A 20692-nucleotide genomic window follows, 5' to 3' on the forward strand; every position below is an offset into this window, starting at 1 on the left:
ATGAGGGGTGTTGCCTACCAGGGGAGACTTCCATTACTGTGAGGGACTCACAATATTTGTGCCAGAGGGAAGTTCTCACTGATGCCAGCTCTCCTTACCTCAGACATCTATCTTCCCTTCCATCTGTTTTATCTTTCTCTTAATTTTCTCTATTTGCCTTTTTGTCTTCTTTCTTTACCTTGACTTTGCTTCAGGACTGGTTAGAAATTCTCGGGCCCATCATGGCTTAGTCCCCGAAAAAGTCCTTACTGCCCCACCATGATCCTTCTCTTGTCAAGCTCCTGCTCTATCAGACTGTTTCCAAGGGCCTTCTATATTCACAGAAGAATTCATTGTGCTATCAACAGCAAAGTACTCACAGGTCAATGACAGTGGGTTGAAGTGCTGATTGTATTCGACTGTAATTAGGAAGGAAGGGGCATTCCAGAGGAAAGAGTGAAAGCAGTCAGGAGAGAATCAGTGAAAAAATGGAGGGAAAAGTAAAGGAGAGTGAAATTCAGGCAGAGAGAAAGGAAACCACGGTACACGTGGTCATAGTGTGGAAATGAGGCACAGATCCCTCTCTAGTCTGATATTGAGCTCATCGCTCTAAGTCTTGATATTCAAATGTGACTTTTTCAAGAAAGGAAAGACGCAGCTCAGACTGATCCTGGGTGAAGGGGGGGGTGGAGGGTGCCTCCATTCTGTGGAGGAACCTCCTTAAGTAGGGCGTTTGCACCTGTCTTCTACAGGAACCTCCTTCCCATCATACTCCCACTTCAGCCTTAACTCAAGGCTTCATTTTCCTAAACTCTGGGTGAGTGGCTCTAGCATCAGCTCTCTTGCCAAAATGATACTGTCTCCTTTTTTGTGTCTTAATTTTCCACTTCAGCCTATCTCTGCTCCCCTGCTCATTCATTCTTCCCTGAAGGAATAGGAAGAAGATAAACAAACAAAACCCTCTGCCTGTCTTTCAAAATCACTAATGATCTAGCAAAATGGAAAGAGAGCAATCATTTCCCAAGATTCACCAACAAATACCTCTTCTCTAGTAGAGAAGAGGGTCTTCTCACTATCCCTGATAAGCCCAGGGACTGGGTTCCTATACCTGGAATGCTGTGTCTACACATTGCCAAGTCTGTGTGACCCCACCTTCCCTATGATGCCTCCTTTTATTACTTAAGTCTGTGCTGAGTATATTCTTTTCTGAATAGTACCACAAAACTCAGAAATTAGTTGTTTACTGACTCTTTATAATTATATGTCTCTCTTCCCCAACTTGAACAATAAATCTCAACAATAAATTTGAGAACAAGTACAAAATCTTACGAATCTTTGAATTCTCACACTGGGTGACTCACTAGAGTATTAACAGAATCATTTTGGTAGATTCTTCCAAGTCCAGACAGAGCGTCATCATTTACTATATACCATGAACACAACTTCTGTCTTTCAAAGTCCCTTTTCTTCACAATCCCAAAATCTGACACTACTTGAAAGAGAAAAGATTATTTTATAATCACAAAGATTTTTATAATTGCATTATTGGAAACCTTGTAAGGAAATAGTTCTTTAATCAACTTGTTATGCTGGTTTTCTTTTATTATTTCCACATACCCTTACTCCTCCTGCATTATATAATAAAAAATATGTATATTATCAGTCTCCTTCCGAATATCAATTTTCCTGAATATCAACATGTGAACTCACATCTAGGGTTTTATACTGTGAGTGGCCCTGTGCTGTGCTTATCAATAATAAAGTTATATTTTTAGATTTAAATACTTCTGAGCATTTGAAAAATTCCATATGGCTTCTTCTTTTCTAATTAGTTGATAAAAGATGTCTTTGGGTCATTGATTATAGGAATAAAAAATAATGCAAGAGATTCTTATTCTTTTTTTAAATTTACAAGATCTGTCAAAAGGTGAGTGGTAGAGATTCATTTTCTGCAAAACACTGCATTACTCATCCCCCCATGTTGGAGTCAAGCAGAGCACCAAGTAATTACCTCATTATATATTCCCTTGGCCAAATATATCAAAGTTCCCACCTTCACATGAGAATTAAATATTGGCATGTGGTAACATTTCAATTTCACAACTGAGTTCTGCCTATGGAGATCTAAGTCACAAATCACTCCGGGTTGGGGAAGGAAATCTAGTTTTAATATTTTTTTCTTGAATAATCAGAGTTTACATATTTTTATCTACTGTCAGCACTGAAAACTTCAGGTTTTATTAATTTTTCTGTTTGAGTCTTGTTGGAGGGAATAAGGGCTGCGGGAATAAGTGTTCATTTACAATATTTTTAGTTTTTATTCTTCCTAGTGAATATTTTGATTGTCTTATGTACATCAACAATTTAGTTTTGTGCTGAGATCTCCAATTTAGGACTTTGTTTAAAAAAAAAGTGGTTCTACTTCTAGAAGATAAAAGAAAGGAAAGACAGTATTATTAATAAAATATATGAAAATTTCTTTTTTTGGAAAAAAAGTCCAAAAGGCAAGAAAAAATTAGAATGAGTATCATCAGGGAGTTCAAGATTAGTATTTCAGTTTCCTTGGCAAGTCATAAAAATGGTAAGCAAAAAAATAGAATGAAATTAATAAAAATGAGTGCGATGTATATTTACACAATACAAACCTAAATAATTTTATTGACATCTGACCTCTGCATGAAATACTTAAAATGTTGTCTTTTGTGACAAGTAAGTATTTTGCTCTAAATAGCTGCATCACTGAACACGATGGTAGATGCTTCCAACAATCTTAGTTAAAAGATGGTATTATCTCATTTGGACAATACAGAGGTCTTGAACAAGTAGAGTAAGCATTTTTCATGATAGGTAGATTATTTTCTAACTCAATAATAACATCACATAGAGATTTGCCTCTTTAGTCATGATTGTAACAAATTTTACAGTGTAATTGTTTAATTCATTCTTTGATTTATAGCTATAATCTATAGCATAATTTAATTGCATTAAGGCACTGTCCATTTTTCTCTCACAAAGAAGGAAGCTAATACCAGAAATGATAAAACTCAGTATTTTATTTTGACCATATCTCTATGTGCTACATCACTTACATACTGTTATGATATTTGTAGCAATATGCAAAGAAATGTGTGAAACTCACTCAATGAAGTAGACTTCACCCTTCTCTGTATAGGCCATTTCCCAGTTATCAGGCAATGGGTCTGACTCCTCATTCTCTTCAGGCTTAGTTGGTTTTGCATCATCCATCTGCTCCTTCAGCTCCTCGGGCTGACTGTACACTGGTGCAGGATAAGGCTGGGAGGGTGTCTCCCCTGAGGCACCTGCACTCTTGTCTTCATGTTCACTGGATTCTACAACAGAACAAGAGCATGTGGTTAGTCACTCTAGCCACAGGAACTTCTCAATGACTGTGGAGTATGATGCACCAGGGAATAAGCTCCATGAAGGCTCATAGGAAAAGCATGATTGCAAACAGCTCTGAAAATCATCTGTAGGCCTAGTTGAGTTCCCCTTTCACTCATCATTCTTGTCTATCCTTCATCTAATTATTGATGTTTACTGAACTGGAGGACCATTTCACAACACAGGTGTGGCAGGCAGAATGACTCCCTAAAGATGTCCATGTCCTACTTCCTGGAACAGGTGAACGTTACCTTACATGGTGAAAGAGAATTTTCAGATCTGATTAAATTAAAGACCTTGAGATTGGGAGATTTCTTCAATTATTCAGGGGCCCTCACTGTAATGACAAGGGCCTTTAAAAGTGTGACAGGAAGGCAGAAGAGGAGGGTCAGAGAGAGATGTGACACTAAAGAATGGCCAAAGAGATGCAATGTTGCTGGCTTTGAAGATAGAAGAAGGGGACCAACCAACCACAAGCCAAGAAATGTGGGTGGCCTCTAGAAGCTGGCAAGGAAGGGTATGGTTTCTCTTCTAGAGCCTCTAGAAAGGAACACAGTCTTGTTGACACTTTGATTTTAGCCCAGCTAGTTCCATGTCAGACTTCTAACCTACAAAAATGTAAGACAGTAAATTTGCATTGTTTAAACCATTACATTTGTGGTAATATAGCAACAATAGAAAACTAACACAATAGAGTAAAACCTAAAAAAGATACATATCTTAAGAGTAATGGTAAAGAGTAATGGTAACAGGCTTGGAGGAGAGACCCAAGAGTCCCAACATGTAAATAGCATGAGCTCCAGAATAAGGAAAGGAACACATAGAAAAGAAGTAATAACTCAACAACAACAACAACAACAACAAAATAGAAGAAAATTTACCTAAGATGAAGAAACACTTGAGTTTGCAGACTGAAATGGTTCACTGAATCTGACACGAGGTTAATGAAGCATATAGACTCCTAAACACATCTAAGTGAAATTTCCAAACTCCGATACTAAAAAGCAACTCTAGAGGCTTCCACACTGGAGAAATATGATTACTTACAAAGAAAAGAGGAACAGAAGAACGTGAGATCTTTCATCTGTGATACTATGAGCGCAAAGACAATAAAGTAACATCTGTAGTAACTTGCAGGGAAAAAAAATACAGCAACTCAAGAACTTAACTCTACTAAAGTATTATTCCTCTATCTGGGCAAAAGAAAGTCACTTTAAACAATAGAAGTTCTGAATATATACTACCCATGCATCCCACTTGAGGACAACATTTAAGGAATTACTCTAACCATTTCACAGCAATTGAATCAGAGCAGATAAAAAAAATAGGAAGAGAAAAGGAGAAAATAAAAATTAAGAAGAAGTATCCTGCATGATACTTCTGCATGATCCTAAATGTCAATGGAGGATGATCACATTTCTGGAAATGCATAATACATGTTAAAGACAAATTCTTGAAAGACAAGAAAACATTACATGGAAAATCTAATACCAGCATCGGTTTTAAACTGTATCTTGGTTAAGCTCAGGTTCTAGAGGGTGGAGAAAAGGCAGGGAAATAAAGACATTTTAAAGGTCTAATAGGGGTACAACAGGGAGTGGGTAAATGAGATAATTTTAAAGGCTATCTTTTCACGGGATTAGATTATTGGGCAAGTATTTTGGTCAAGGTGTAGATGCAATGTAATTGTATAATAGGGATATTTTTGAAATATCCTCTAATGTATATTCTCTCTGAACTATTTGGAATTTCTTTTTCTTCCCATTTCGCTTTTCTGCCACTAAACAAAAATCATGAGTCTTATTTGTTGTCAAAGAGTAGAGTGGGTGCCATCTAGAAAAAGAAACATGTTTGGGGTAAATAAAAAGAAATATATAATGCAGAGTAAGTTCCTGCAAGGTAAGATGGTATGATTGGGAGAGAAATTCAAAGGGGGAAATGTTCAGGTTTAAGACACTGCAGGGATTCAGCACGACTATCTTTAGGTTTTGGTCTGGAGTGTGATGTGGTTGTGGTAAGAAAGGGGAAACCAAAGAAAAGGTGAAGGGAGTCCAAAGGAAAGGAGAATTATGAATTACTTTAGTTTACAACTTCGGGAGAAATGTTTCCTGCAGAGTAGCCTCAAATCTCCACTGGAGGGTCAGAACAGATAGACTGTGAGTAAGGGGCGCTTGGGTGGCTCAGTCAGTTAAGCATTCAACTCTTGGTTTCAGCTCAGGTCATGATCTCAGAGTCATGAGATCGAGCTGTGGGTTGGGCTCCACGCTCAGTAAAGAGTCTGCTTGAGATTATCTCCCTCTCCTTCTGTCCCACTTCCCCACTCACACTATCTAAAATAAAAAAATAAATAAATCTTTTAAAAAAATTGGCAAATACCACTTCCAAGACTCCCTTGTGCTATGGATGTCATCTAAAAGTCCAACTATGCCCCAGTGGAAGACTCGAAAGGACCTAAGAGTAGAGAACCAGTAGTGGGTTCTATGACTTCCTCATAGCAGAAGGTGTAGTAGAGACAGTTTAACCCAGAAACAGGAACGAGAGTCCCACTGACAGATGCCAGTGCGAGGATAGGACAGCCAACTTAAAAATACGAAATTGTACAATCATTTGGAAACAAAATCAATAGCTATTAACATGAAAAATATAAATATACAAATGCACATATTCTTTGACTCAGTAATCCCACTTTGAGACTGTATCCTCTAGAAAATAAGGTGGTGTGGTATAAGAATACATATATAATAATATGCAAGGCAGTATTTGTAGTAAGAAAGCCCTGAAAATGGTCTGAATGCCTATCAATGAGAATATGATTAAGCAAATTGTGCTTATCATTACCATGGAAAGCTATAGTTTAAAAATAATGAATTAAGTGTGTATCTACTGAGTTGGAAAAGATGCTCATCATTACTATTCAGAGAGTAATCCAGGTTTCAGAGAATAAATATTGTTAATTCTATTTTTTAAAAATAAGCAAACACCAAGTTCCCTTAGATATATATATATAATTTTGTATATATGAGCGTGAAAACAGGATGAAAGATGTACAATAGATTGTCAACTTTGATTACTTAAGGATAGTAAATTCAGATGGGGTGAAGAAGTTTTCTTTATATTATCTTTGCATTCATTGGCTATTATTTTTATAACTTTAAAAATTAATACAGTAATTTACAATGAGTTAAAGTAGAATGCCAAATTTGTCTCAATCAATTGCTTAGATCAATGTTTTCCCTATGTGCATCAATCTCTGAGGGCCATATTAAGGTACCTTTAGGAATTAGGAAGCACAAGAATACGTTACAAGCTTTCATAGTTGTGCCCTTTAAGGGCAAAGAACACTTTTTTAAAAAGAATATGGCCCCTTATTGATGGAGTCTTCCAGTTGATTCCTCATACAGAATTGACCTTTGTAAATGTGTGGGAAAGAAGCAGCAAAAAAAAAAAAAAAAGGTACCATAGCTCCCTTTAGATTCTTATTGCTGTACCTTATTACATGTAATTACCAATGCACAAAATACGCTGTTCTCAGGTATTTCCAAATGTCATGTTGCATTTGAAAAGTTAAAAGGCAAGGTCATGTTCTGAAATATTCACTCATTCAATACTCATTTAATCAATATTTATTAAGCACTCAATTGTTGTCAGGGACTGAGAACAGAAAAATGAACAAGACGGGCATGATCCCTGCTCTCGTAGACCTCAAAATATGTCAGGATGTGTAATCTTTAAACGAGTTTAAGTGTGATGAATGCTTTCCCAGTGAAAGCTGGGATATAATGCATACGCATTCACTGAATTTTATATAAAGAGTCAAGGAAACCCCTTTTTTCCCAATGTGCTACAACCTGAAACATGAAAAAGAAGTCGAGACTTTTTTCAGAGGAAGGTAATGAAGAAAAAAATAGATAAACAAGGACCGAATTAGGCAAGGCCTTAGAAGGCATGCTCAGAATTTGAGACTGTATCCTAAAAGCAATGAGAGGGCACTGATGTATCTTAATCAAGGAGATGACACAATTAGATTTTCATTCTCTACAAAGATCCCCTGCTCTGGGGGTTTGAGAATGGCAAGAGTAGATATTTAGAGGTCTGTGGGAAGTTATTTGTGTGTTCTAGACAAGAGATGATGGTGGCACGGGCATGGAAAGAAGTGGACTGAAAAAATATTTAGACATCATGGTAAACCTGGTGGATGGCAAAGCTATTCACTGAGATAGGAACTATGAGAGAAGGGTCAGGACTGTGCGGGGGGTCAGGGAGAGGAGGGTATAGTTTTGGGCACACTGAGACAGAGTTCCATGCCAAACTCACAATGGAGATGTCGTGTCAGAGAGTTCTTGGCTGGAGAGAATCAATTCGAGAGACAAGAGTATATAGCTAGACTGCATTATAATTGAAGCCAGAGGAGTGAATGAAATTGCCTAGAGAGACAGTGCAGCAAGTAGAAACTAGGATCCCTACAGCAGCTGTCTGAGGAATTCCCACATTTAACGGTCAGTGAGAGAATGATCAGGAAAGAGCAGCCAGGGAAGTAAAAGGAAAATCAGTCCATCCCCATGCCATTAAAGCCAAGCAAAGAGCAATGAGGAGGAAACGTTTACCACCTGTGGCCAAAGCTTCTAAATAGTCCAGCAAGATAAGGGCATAAAATCTACTGAAATTAAGGACATGGAGACCACTGGTGACATTAGCTACCAGTTATGGTAACAGTTATTGTGGAATGGTGGGTGGGGAAGCCAGGTTGGAATGGATTAAAGAATGAATGAAAAGAAAATATATAATATACTGACAGAGAATTCATTCAAAAAGCTTAGCCATGAACAGATATACTTTTTTCTTTGACTAAAGTCTAGAGTCTTTGGAGATGTCTTAGTTATATAATGACGTGCCGAGATTACGGTGCCAAGTTCTCTCAGTTTGTTTAACATTTGTTTATTCATTCATTCATTCCTTTATTCTTATTTAATGGATCAATCATTACATTAGCAAACAGGAATTTAATAGCTACGCTATGCACGATACTTGACAAGAGCTTAATGGGGGAGAGAAAAACAATTCTATCAGGCTATTGTGAATTGGCTTGATAGGAAGTAATAAGTAGCACCTGCTTTTTCTATCTGAACAAAATAAGAGGGGAAAAAAATGAGTAAGGCGAATAGACAACCAAAACATTCTCACATTCACTATTCGTAAAGGCTAATCTAGGGATGCAGTTTATGGTGAAGAGCCAAGAACTTCTGGTAAGACCCAGAATCATGCCAAAGTACCCACAGGCAGCATGGAACCAGGGCAGGCTTCCCACTCAGGGGCAGAACCTATTCTCAGAAGAGGAATGTAGAGGGCGCCTGGGTGGCTCAGTCGTTAAGCGTCTGCCTTCGGCTCGGGTCATGATCTCAGGGTCCTGGGATCGAGTCCCACATCAGGCTCCCTGCTCGGCGGGAAGCCTGCTTCTCCCTCTCCCACTCCCCCTGCTTGTGTTCCTGCTCTCGCTGTCTCTCTCTCTCTGTCAAATAAATAAATAAAATCTTTAAAAAAAAAAATAAAAAAAAAAAAAGAGGAATGTAGAACATCAAAAGGAAGGAAAAGAGGAGGTGAGGTAAGCAGGCCTAGCTATCCATTAAGATGCATCAGTCAAGTAAGTCACTCCACCTCTTTTGGGCAGAGTAAGCTAAGGTGCCAGTGGAGTACAAATTAAGTATTTTCTTTGACATGCAAGACAACATGGTGGGTAGAGAGGAACTGTCTCCCCCCAACTCTGGGTAACTCTATAGAGTACTATCATAATGATTTATTAAGTGATACTCAATGGCACAAAAGAGTTATATACAAATTTCTGGGATGGGAATATAGCACTTGGAAATAAGGATATCTAAGGGAGCTGTCTGAGGAATTCCAACATTGAGCACCCAGCTGGAGAAGGAACTGGCATTGTGTTTCCTCTATTACTAAGACAGTGGTATTAATTAATTTAGTAAATATTTGTTGAGATCCTACTAAGTGCCAGGCCCTAGGCTGGGCAGTGGGCCAAAGAGAATATGGTCCAAATGGTACATACTAGTTTGCTAGGGATGTCGTAACAAATACCACAAACTGGATGGCTTACACAGTAGAAATGTATTATCTCACAGTTCTGGAGACTAGACATCCTAGATTAAGGGTTTGACAGGGCCATGATCCCTCTGGAGGCACTAGAGTAGGATCTATTCCAGACCTCTCTGCCAGCTTCCAGTAGTTACTTGGTTTATGGTAGCATAACTCCAACCTTCATATGGCATTCTTACTGTGTACATGTCTGTGTCCCAATTTCACCTTTTTATAAGGACACCAGTCATACTGGATCAGGGGCCTACCCTATTCCAGTATGACTTCATCTTAACTAATTACATCCACAATGACCCTATTTCCAAATACATTTGCATTCTGAGATGCTGGTGGTTTGGACTCCAATATATAAATTGTGGGAGGGGGAGCACAATTCATCTAATTACATAGTATATTAGGCGTGTTCAGCTTACAATTCACTGAGCATTCCTGCTACATCGTAATAGTTTCCCTGCTTAATAAGGAAAATAGAAGATAACTTTGCTACATTTTGGATAATATGATTATGCCTTTCTTTTGTATGAGGCTTATTATTTTTTTTAATCAGATATGTTGGGTATAAGTAACTGAGAATGTACCCATTAAGAACAGAATAGATTTTTTAATAGATTATTTTTTAGAGTAATTTTAAGTTTACAGCAAAATTAAGAGAAAGGTGCAGAGATTCCCCATAGGCTCCTTGCCGACCCCCATGCATAGTCTTTGAATTATCATCCAAAGACCATAGATTAAATTATGATTCACCCTGGGTGATATATTTTATGGGTTCAGACAAATGTATAATGACACGTATCCACCATTATAATATCATACAAAGTCTCGCTGCTCTAAAAATCCACCATGCTCTGCCTATTCATCCTGCCCTCCCCTCTAACTCCTGGCAACCACAGTGATGTTTTTACTGTCTCCATAGTTTTGCCTTATCCGGAATGTCATATGGTATAGACATTTTCAGATTGTCTTCCTTCACTTCAATATGCATTTAAGTCTATCCAGTGTATTTTAATGGCTTATAGCTCCTTTCTTCTTAGCAATGAAAAATACTCCATTATCTGGATATACCACCCAAGCTGATTTTTAGTAATAAAAGGATGGGAAAGAACAGATCTTACATGCCAACCAAGGGTGCACGTGTTAGCACTCCTCTCCTCTCATGGAGTTCAGCTTAGACGAACATGGGTACAAATGTGCCCTCACACAAATCTCATTTGTGTAAGATCTGTAGTTTGAGAAGACCTAGACTATTTAAGTTTTGACTAAGAAGGAACCAAATAAACCATGCATATGTTTAGTTTTATAGCGGTGTGAAACTGTTTCTTGATTAGAAGTAGTCATGTAACGGGGCACCTGGGTGGCTCAGTTGTTAAGCGTCTGCCTTCGGCTCAGGTCATGGTCCCAGGGTCCTGGGATTGCGCCCTGCATCAGGCTCCCTGCTCCGCGGGAAGCCTGCTTCTCCCTCTCCCACTCCCCGGGCTTGTGTTCCCTCTCTTGCTGTGTTACCTCTCTGTCAAATAAATAAATAAAATTAAAAAAAAAAAAAGAAGTAGTCATGTAGAACTGCCCTTTTTGCCTTGCAAGACATATTTTTCAGCATGACTTTATTGTTAAATCTAAACATGAATTTTTTGGATATGTAAATGTAATTTTTTTTTCCTAAGATGCTTGCTGCTGAAGTGAACAGACTTTATCAAACACTGGTGTTTTTGAGCATTTCATTGTGCATTTCTAGGTCACTTAGATGCCTTGCAAACAAGAAGTCTTGTTTGGTTTTGTTTCACGAACAATAGAATCAAAGAATATTTCAATAAAGAAGGAACACCTCTTTTTTAAAGAATGGCAATGATGAAAAAACTTCTCTTTGACAAGAACTGTTGAATTTCCTAGACACTCTACAGCAACACTGAGACATAAAACAGACATTGACAATGTACATTCTTATAAATGAGGACCTATAAAAAACACACTTTATGTACACTATTGTGTGTACTATTGTGAAAAATTAAGAAATAATTTTTTCCATCTCTCCTACCCTAATGGTATTTTGTTAGATTTAGCAAATCCTTTTCTTCTTCCCATAAGGAATTCAGAAGAACTCAAAGATCTGTATACATACTAGAGGGACTGAAAGCCATTTGATTGGAAGAGAATTAAATGTATGCATTTTTGCATTCTGTCCAGCTCGCATAAATCCTATAGCTCTGGTCCAGTCTAAGGTTTTGATATAGAACAATATGTATGCTTGCCATTTCATTTGCTTACATGTTTATTGCCCTAGTAGTATCTAACAGATTGCGTTTCGGACAGAAGACTAAGGATAAATCAGAATGCCGTGGCTTTGAATGTTTCCACTCAGTTTTATTAAAGAATAATCAGAAACCAAGATAAAACCATTTCAAGAAGAATGCCTATTTTATACCTTATCCATATTTTCACTTGACATGGTCTATGCATGTAGTTAATGTTTAGCCTTCTGTAATTGTCATCCTTCAAAATGAGGGAAAATAATGTTTTTAAGCTAGACAGGAAATTACTGATTTTATTTCTTGAACAGCCATAAAATTTGAATTTCCAAAATTTGTTTTACCTTGTGAGAGCTCTGTGATTTATATTTCTAATGGCTATGTGACAAATTTTAATAAATCTAATAATTTTTTTCTCCTGTACTCATATTATTTCTTTGTAAAGAAGCATGGCTAGAGAACATTTAACAGGGAAAAAAATGAGGAACATATTTGTACCTAATAAGAAAAGAGAATAGGAATAATTTGAGATAATTTTTTTCTTTTGCTTTCTGTTTAGTGATTCTCAGGTAACAGAGCAAACACACTCCACAAGAAGCAATAGAACATAATTGTTAAGGCTGGTATTAGACTGCCTGGATTTGAATCTGTTCTTTACAGTATGATGTTGAGCAAGGTATTTAAACACTCAATTTCCTTAACTGTATGATGGGAATAATAACATCACCTACCTACAAGCATTAGATATGACATGCATAGAAATTGCTTAGAGCAGTAAACTATTTTTTTAAAAAGATTTTATTTATTTATTTGAGAGAGAGAGAGAATGAGAGATAGAAAGCATGAGAGGGAAGAGGGTCAGAGGGAGAGGCTGACTCCCCGCTGAGCAGGAAGCCCGATGTGGGACTCGATCCCGGGACTCCAGGATCATGACCTGAGCCGAAGGCAGTCGCTTAATCAACTGAGCCACCCAGGCACCCTAGAGCAGTAAACTATTAAAACATAGTAGGTGTTCAGTAAATGTCACATATTATTATCGGTGAATTCTATTACTTAAAATACTAAATAAATTGCATAGTGAAATCAGTCAAGCAAACTAAATGATCTCTCTTGACAGAAAAAAGAAGTGTGGTCAAGTTTGCATAATTTCAAAGATATTAGATTTTTTTAAATGCAATTACTAAACAAAAAAGAGAGAGAGAGATACACATGAAGCTAACATTTCCTTTTTAAAAAGTGTTCACATAAATGGAGTTTTTCTTCCCCTAGTGAGACATGTTGGGGTGTTAAGTGATTTAAAAGAGGAAAAATAATCCTCAGATAATAATCCACACTTTTTTTTTCAAGTTCTGTATTATTTCCTACAGAGTTTTGCATTTGATTTTGCTGGGCATGAGGGGCTGCTACTGAGCTATCAACTTGGCAACACTTTGGCACCACTGAGGGTACAGACTTAAAGCAGAATCAGAGACTTGGCTTCCCAATTTTATATTAGCCCAAGGCTTAGTATCCTCATATATTCCCAGGGCAACCTTGGTTTTCAAGTCTGTTTATAACAGATTGCTCCCCACTTTGGTTTCTGATCCTTTGTGGTAGGAACCATGGCAGTAGATGGGGTGGGGCTTGAAGATTTCTCCTGCTTTCTTGCCAACTCAGTAACCTCATCAAAAAGCATGTTTGTTACACTGATCCAAGATCTTACTGTATTTTCGTGGGGGTGGGGGCTGCCAGAGCATGATCCTCACTTCACTTCTAGAAGGTGAAGTTCTTAGTTAAAATTTGAACCACAGGGTCTTGTACATGAACGAACATTTCAGGGTTGACTTTTAAACAAGAGAAAAATATCGTTGCAATTGAATTTCTATTATGGCCATACTATAGATTATATCCTATAGTGAAAAGTGGAGGGTATTCCGTCTTCAGAAAGGAAGCAGTCATGCAGTGGTCACCTCCATTCTATGTAGCCAGTTGATTAAAAGAGGTCCAGATGATAGTTTATTGCTAACAGAGTGCTCTCACCAATTCTCCAAAACCTTCTAAAATAAAAACAGGAATTATATGGGTGCTAAAATTGACATTGAATGACTAGTGAATTTTTGCTAATCATTTAAAAAACTAACTACTTTTTTTGATGTGCTACAATATGCACATGGACGAAATCCAAAAGTACAAAGGGAAAATACAGTGCAAAGTAGGTTTCCCTCCTGTTTCTACTCCCAGTGCTGCAGCAATCCGGTTAGCAAAGATGATTACTTCTCTGCTTCTTCAGAGATAGTTCTATATACACTGATTACTGACTTTTAGGTAGTGGTTTTTTTGTTTTACTTAGTTCTGCTAAAAGTGTTTCTAAATTCTAAAAACAATGCATTACATAAGTTCTTTTTTTTTGTTGTTTTCACTTAAATTCCAGTTCGTTAACATACAGTGTAATATTGTTTTCAAGTATACAATGTAGTGATTCAACACAACCATACAACACCTGGTGCTCATCACAGTAAGTGGACACATTCCCCCACCCACCTCCCCTCTGGCAACCATCAGTTTGTTCTCTACAGTTAAAAGTCTGTTTCCTGGGGGCTGCCTGGGTGGCTCAGTCGATTAAGCATCTGCCTTCAGCTCAAGTCCTGATGGGATCGAGTCCCACATCCGGCTCCCCACTCAGCGGGGAGCCTGCTTCTCCCTCTGCCTGCCCTCTACCTACTTATGTTCTCTTTCTCTCTGTCAAATAAATTAATGAAATCTTAAAAAAAAACCTGCTTCCTGCTTTGTTCCCTCTCCTTTTCCTCCCCCCCTTTGTTTGTTTGTTTTGTTTCGTAAATTCCACGTATGAGTGAAATCATATGGTATTTGTCTTTCTCTGACTGACTTATTCTGCTTAACATTATATTCTCTATCTTCATCCATCTTGTTGCAAATGGCAAGATTTCATTCTTTTTATGGCTGAGGAATATTCCATTGCATATGTATACCACATCTTTTTTATTCAATCATCAGTTGATGGATATTTGGGCTGTCTCCATAATTTGGCTATTGTAGATCATGCTGCTATATACATTGGGGTGCATGTGTCCCTTCGAATTAGTGTTTCTGTATTCTTTTGGTAAATAACTAGTAGTGCAATTGCTGGATCATAGGGTTGTTCTATTTGTATCTTTTTGAGGAAACTCCATACTGCCTTCCACAGTGGCTGCAGCAGTTTGCATTCTCACCAACAGTGCATATAAGTTCTTTTCACATAAGGTATGTGAATGAGGAGGGGTGGCCCTTAGACACAGTGGCAATTTACATATATATAAAATTTACATATATAGATATAGATATTTAGATAATATAAAAAATAAACCTAGAATAAAATATTAGAATAAGGGAAAGTTAGGGTAACAATTAACTATGCTTCTGATTTTTGAAACGATATATCAATTGAGGAAGCATAAGTTCCCAGTCCTGTAAAGAAATGATTTTGTATCTGTAATATTTGTAAGCAAATTGCATCTCATCCATTCAGGGTTGCTAGCCAGGAAAATGTGAATTACTAACAAATCATATTTGATACCTCAAAATTCTTTTTCATCTCTATCTGAAACCCTCAGTTGGTTACAGGATCTTTAGAGCACTAACAGAACAAAATGTGAAATTAGGAAAATAGAAGAGTCAAGGACTATGAGTAGAAGATGACAAGGAAAAAAAATCCAAAATATAAAAAACTAAATCGTAAAGACTCACTAGGAAGATTAGTAGAGGGAATTATTTCCCATTAACAGGGGAGAAGAGCTGCCTTGATTAGCATATTTTCTTCTTTCTGCAATACTTTTTTCACATTTTAATAAAAGTAGACTGGAATAATGGCAATAAAATGAATCCTCATAGCTTTGAAACTGTATCTGTGAAGTGATTTTAATAATGTAATACATTTGAAAGATGTTTATCATATAGAAACAAGTCCCCCAAACCCTCAACTAACTTTGGGGTAAGAGAAACTGATATAAGTATTGAAAATATTCAAAGACCAAAGCAAGATACAAAGTGAAATATAGGACATAATTGTACAATATCTTTTAGATCTTGCTTTCAAAATTCCGAAAAAATTCCAGGAGACCAGTGCTATCTAAAACATAACATCGCCTTGCGAAGTTTTATGAACATCACAGGGTGTGAAAGAGGAAAAAAAGAAGACTTCATTTCATTTTGATCTTGATAATTCAAGTGCTATTCTTTGGGGCCAAATTGGAATCAAGGTATTGTTTGATGAGAGCAAGAAGTCAACTGGGAGGAAAAAGATGAGGTGCTCTTCCCAGCAATGGCGCTCTGTTGAAGGAATGAGTGTGCACAGAGACCTTCCCTCTCTCTTCAAGAAGCCCAGCCCTCAGCCAGGAATAACGAGAGCGCTCTTTGTCTGGCCATAAAGTAGCTGAGATTTCACACCGCAATTACGATCTCTTCTTATGCGGAGAAATGTGAGACAAGGAAATGGAACGCAGAGTGAAAATCGGACCTAGAAAGAACGGATGGCTATGGCTAGAAATACGATTAAGCTCTAAGGATGCCTGGAGGGCCTGAAAACACTCAACATGGCCGCCAGTCCTCAGGCTCTCTGCAAGCGCTGTACGAGCCTGAGTGTTACCCTGCTTGTTCTTGCTCCGAACTCCTCACTCGTGTAACAGATCTCTCTCTTAAAAGCACATCATACAAACCCCCAGAGAAGTAGAAAAACACTCTCCACACAGGTTGAGGGCAAGATCCCCAAAATGCTGAGTCAGTGTGAGGGCACGAAGAAGTTCAAATAATGCATTGCTTTTAGTTTAACAGCAAAGTGAGTCAGCCTTGATTTGAAGTGATACTCATGAAACTAATCATGATTTCTACTTTTCCCCAATGCTGTAGTTACAATTACTACTGCAGTTCATAACCGGGAGCTCTAAAATGACTATCTTATTACTTTATAATCACACCCAGATACTCAGAACATTTGACAAATCAGGGCGCTTCTGACTTTTAAATAATCATTTTAGGAAAAGATGTCCCTGACTTATAAATGGAATATCTAATTTTAGAAGGTTAATTTAAAATAGTCCCCAAAATTTGCCCCATCTGATGGAAAGATAAAACCTAGTACAGTGTTTGGGAACAAGATCATAAAATTAAGCCTCCCCACCCCTCAGGAAAAAAAGAAAGAAAAGAAGAAAAAGATAAAGATCTGAGTGGATACACACATCACAGTCTCTGTGAACCCACACAAAAATAAGCAGGGAATAGGCACTGGGGTGGTTTCAGAGTGGGCTATTATTCACAGGAAAACAGCGAGATTCACTATGGAGGACATAATTCTTTTGACAGTGACAGGACCTCATTCACAGAACCAGGACTGATGGTGCATGCACAGTCAGCGTGCCAAGCGGCACAGGACCTGGATGCGGGTCCCTAATGGTGAACTGAGATCATTGCTGAGGACACTCGGTGATCACATAAGGGACACTCTGTTTGCTCTCTGGGGGAGGCAGTTCATTCGCACTAATTGAGGGCTTGGGGGCCTGGAGAAGGCAGCTCTGTGTACACATACTGTATTCCCTTTGTTGGTGAAGGTAGCTCTCACGGGCCCGGTTCCTCCTGGCATTGTGTGTGTGTGTGTGTATTAACAGAGAGAGTTAGCTGCCTTTAAAATATATGTGCATTTCTAATTCCTTGCACTAGGCTTACTAATAGCTAGTGAGGGGAAGTTACAATATAATAGTGAATTACTTTCCGGAAAAGTTTAGCAGATAATTCATGGAATAAAAGAAATCCAAGAAAGCTTAACCCAGTTACTGTGGTTTACAGGATTTTCTTTTCTTCAAAAAAGCTCAATCTTCAAAACAAAACAAAACAAAACAAAAAACTATCTACTTATTATCCACCTCTTCTGTATTTTATTTTAATTCTGGCATAGTTAACCTACAGTGTTATATTAGTTTTGGGTGTACAATATAGTGATTCAACACACACCTATTTTTGGTATTTTCACAGAGAAAGTGAATAATTCTCATCTCTAAGAATATACATTTTCAAATATAATTCTACATAATTTTCTTTAGTTATCATATAACTTTTGCAGGAACGTAAGATCAGGAATGTCCTATCTTTCAAACTTAGAAGCAATGCATGAGGAAGACACTGAACAGTGTAAAATGAGCATGAAATACTAATCATGTAAAACTCTGACATTCTCTAGAGGTTTGGTTGACTGAAAAAACAAAGATTTACAAGTTCTTCAAATATTTGAAGATCTATACTAATCACTGACATGGGTAAACAAAAAAGTAAAAGTAGCCCTTATCCTAGCAATGTTTACCATATATGTGGGGATGCCAGATACGCACATTATGAAAAGTCAGCTACAAGTACCAGGCTAATCAATATCTTCCAAATGAACAAAGAGTGTAAAATTGTACTTCAATAATTCAGAAATGGACAGTTTCAACTTTTCATTATGGGAGTCAACAAGTGATTTCTTGGGAATATCAACATTTTTTATTGAATTCTGACTAAAAGAATAGGAGATTACAATAGGGAGAAGGCCTTATCAAACAGGTAGAGGTGTTTTATGAGTATGGGATGCAGATGAGAGAAGAGATGGGGGAGTGATGGGGGCCAAAGCTAACAGAGATGTTGCGGTCAAATGTGGGAGGGCCTGAGGGGTTGCCCAAGGAGTTTGGAGCAGTAGAAATGGAAGCCCATCCAAAGTTTTGGGAAGGATAATTACCTGATCAAGTTCTGGTTCAAGAATCTTTAGTGCCGTCTGGGAAGGTGACTGGGGAGGGTGGGTGGGGTGAGTCAATTTGCTGTGGGCAGGTACACGGGACCATCTAGCCTGATTATTCAGGAGCTGGAGGAGAAGGGAGGACTACCAGAGTGGGAAAGAAGAGCTGACTCTTGCTTGGAACGTGGAGCAACCTGAAACGGTGCCTACTCCTCTCAGCCTCACCATTTATTAGCTAATTCCACTGCCTTGTCTGTCCATGGCACCTGAAACAATGAGAGTCATTCACTCACTCCCTAACTCACTTATTCATTCCTGTACATTTATTTCTATACATTTACCAAGCTCCAACTACATGCCAGTCACCAGGGTTAGGAAGATGAGTAAGAAAGAATCTCTGGGGCGCCTGGGTGGCTCAGCCATTGAGCGTCTGCTTTCGGTTCAGGCCATGATCCCAGGGTCCTGGGATCGAGCCCCACATCGGGCTCCCTGCTCGGCGGGAAGCCTGCTTCTCCCTCTCCCACTCCCCCTGCTTGTGTTCCCTCTCTCGCTGTCTCTCTCTGTCAAATAAATAAATAAAATCTAAAAAAAAAAAAAAAAAAAAATCTTTAGGCTAACTGAACATAAAAAAAAAAAAAAAAAGAGAAGTGAGTCACTAAGTGTAGCCCATACTCAAGGGGAGGGGAATTAAGCTCTACCTCCTGAAGGGGGAAATATGAAAGAATTTGTGGATATATTTTAAAATCACCCCCACAAGATCTTAAATTACATCTATGTGTATGGATTTATGTAATAAAGAAGGACAAACTTGTTTTTTTTTTTAAAAAGAATCTTTAATTGACGGAAGAATAACAGGCAATTTGATAGGGGTGGAGCTTGGAGGAATTAGATACCTTAGGCGATTATGGTCCACAAATGAGGTGATAAAGCAGTAATCTAGGATGATGATATTTGGAAAAAAGAGATTAAAACTACAGGCCTAGTGATCTTTTATATCCAATATTATATAGCAAGGCTGGGGGAAGGAAGTATCAAAGAACTCTGAGCTATCTGGGTGAAAAGAAGAATTTGAAAAATCAAGTAAAGGCCTTTATGAGTTGATCTGCTTGTGAAGTGGAATGTTGCACTTAAGTTGCTACAGGAATGCTTAGGAGGGGCAGTCCAGTTTGAAATACGGCCCTGGAACGTAAGAGAAAAGTGAAGGCTGCGGGTAAATCTACAGTATTTGAAGCTACGGGGCTGGATGTCACAAGATAAAGCCGTCTAAGTATAGGTGAGGTTAATGTCCACGAAAGGTTTCCTAGGGATATGCATTTTAAATATCAGTTTAAAGACAGATTCTCTAAGATGATGTAAGGCTATTTCATCCTTATGGAGGTCAGGCGTGATTTTGTCCTCAGCATGGTTAACAGCCCAGAGAAAGTTGGTGGAAAGGGGAGGAGTTCAGGTATTCCTGGGCCTGATCTCGACTCTGTTACTAAATTAACTATCACCTTAGTTAAGTACCTTAAGCTAAACTTCAGCATATTCTTTGTTAAGTAAGCATACTATCATTATGGGATAAGAAAATATAGGTACTATATGTCGAGCCCATCTTACACACTCATTAACAGAGAGTTGCCATTATTTATTTTATTTTCATTTTTATTTTTGTAGCTTTCAGTATCAACAAGGATCGAACTATATTTCTAAGGATAGAACTGTATTGACTTCTATCACCAAAGTGACGTGTCAGAGAGAGAAACATTTCTGATCTGAGACACTGAAAGATCATTCTATGGCTTTTCTTGGTGATAATGGGCTAAATCCATCTGTCTGATGTAATTTTGAGCAGAAAAGGGAACCTAACATTAAGCAGTTCACATAAAATGTGTGAATAATCATGGACAATGTTAGTAGAACTTCATGTAGAAATTATATATTTAAAGGTGGTCACCAACTTTACATAAATATGGCCTGAAAGTAAAGGAATGTGTAGTTCTAAGTATAAGTTGAAAGGAGAAAAGATGAAGAAAATGAGTAATAGGAGTAAATCGAGTACTCCTCTAAAATCTATTTACATGGAGAAAATAATTCATTTCAGTAAAGTATAAAGTATAAAGAGGTAGGTTTGATCCTTAAATACAGAATACTATTTAAAAAAATAGGAATTTTTTTTATATCCACATAGCCATATAAGTTGAGTTGTATATGATTTCCAGAAATGAAAGAAATAAGAAACTTTTGGTAGGCA

General features: G+C 37.8%; 1 protein-coding gene across 1 annotated transcript in view; it reads right to left on the reverse strand.

Moving 5' to 3' along the window:
• MAGI2 (membrane associated guanylate kinase, WW and PDZ domain containing 2) overlaps positions 1-20692 on the reverse strand; it is a 555911-nt gene that overhangs the window by 429457 nt on the left and 105762 nt on the right. The window contains exon 4 of the mRNA XM_035723209.1: positions 3119-3329. Within this exon, the coding sequence (XP_035579102.1) occupies positions 3119-3329 (211 nt within the window). The remainder of the gene's footprint in view (positions 1-3118; positions 3330-20692) is intronic.

This window comes from Zalophus californianus, chromosome 12 (genome assembly GCF_009762305.2).
Source record: "Zalophus californianus isolate mZalCal1 chromosome 12, mZalCal1.pri.v2, whole genome shotgun sequence".
NCBI classification, from domain to species: Eukaryota; Metazoa; Chordata; class Mammalia; order Carnivora; family Otariidae; genus Zalophus; species Zalophus californianus.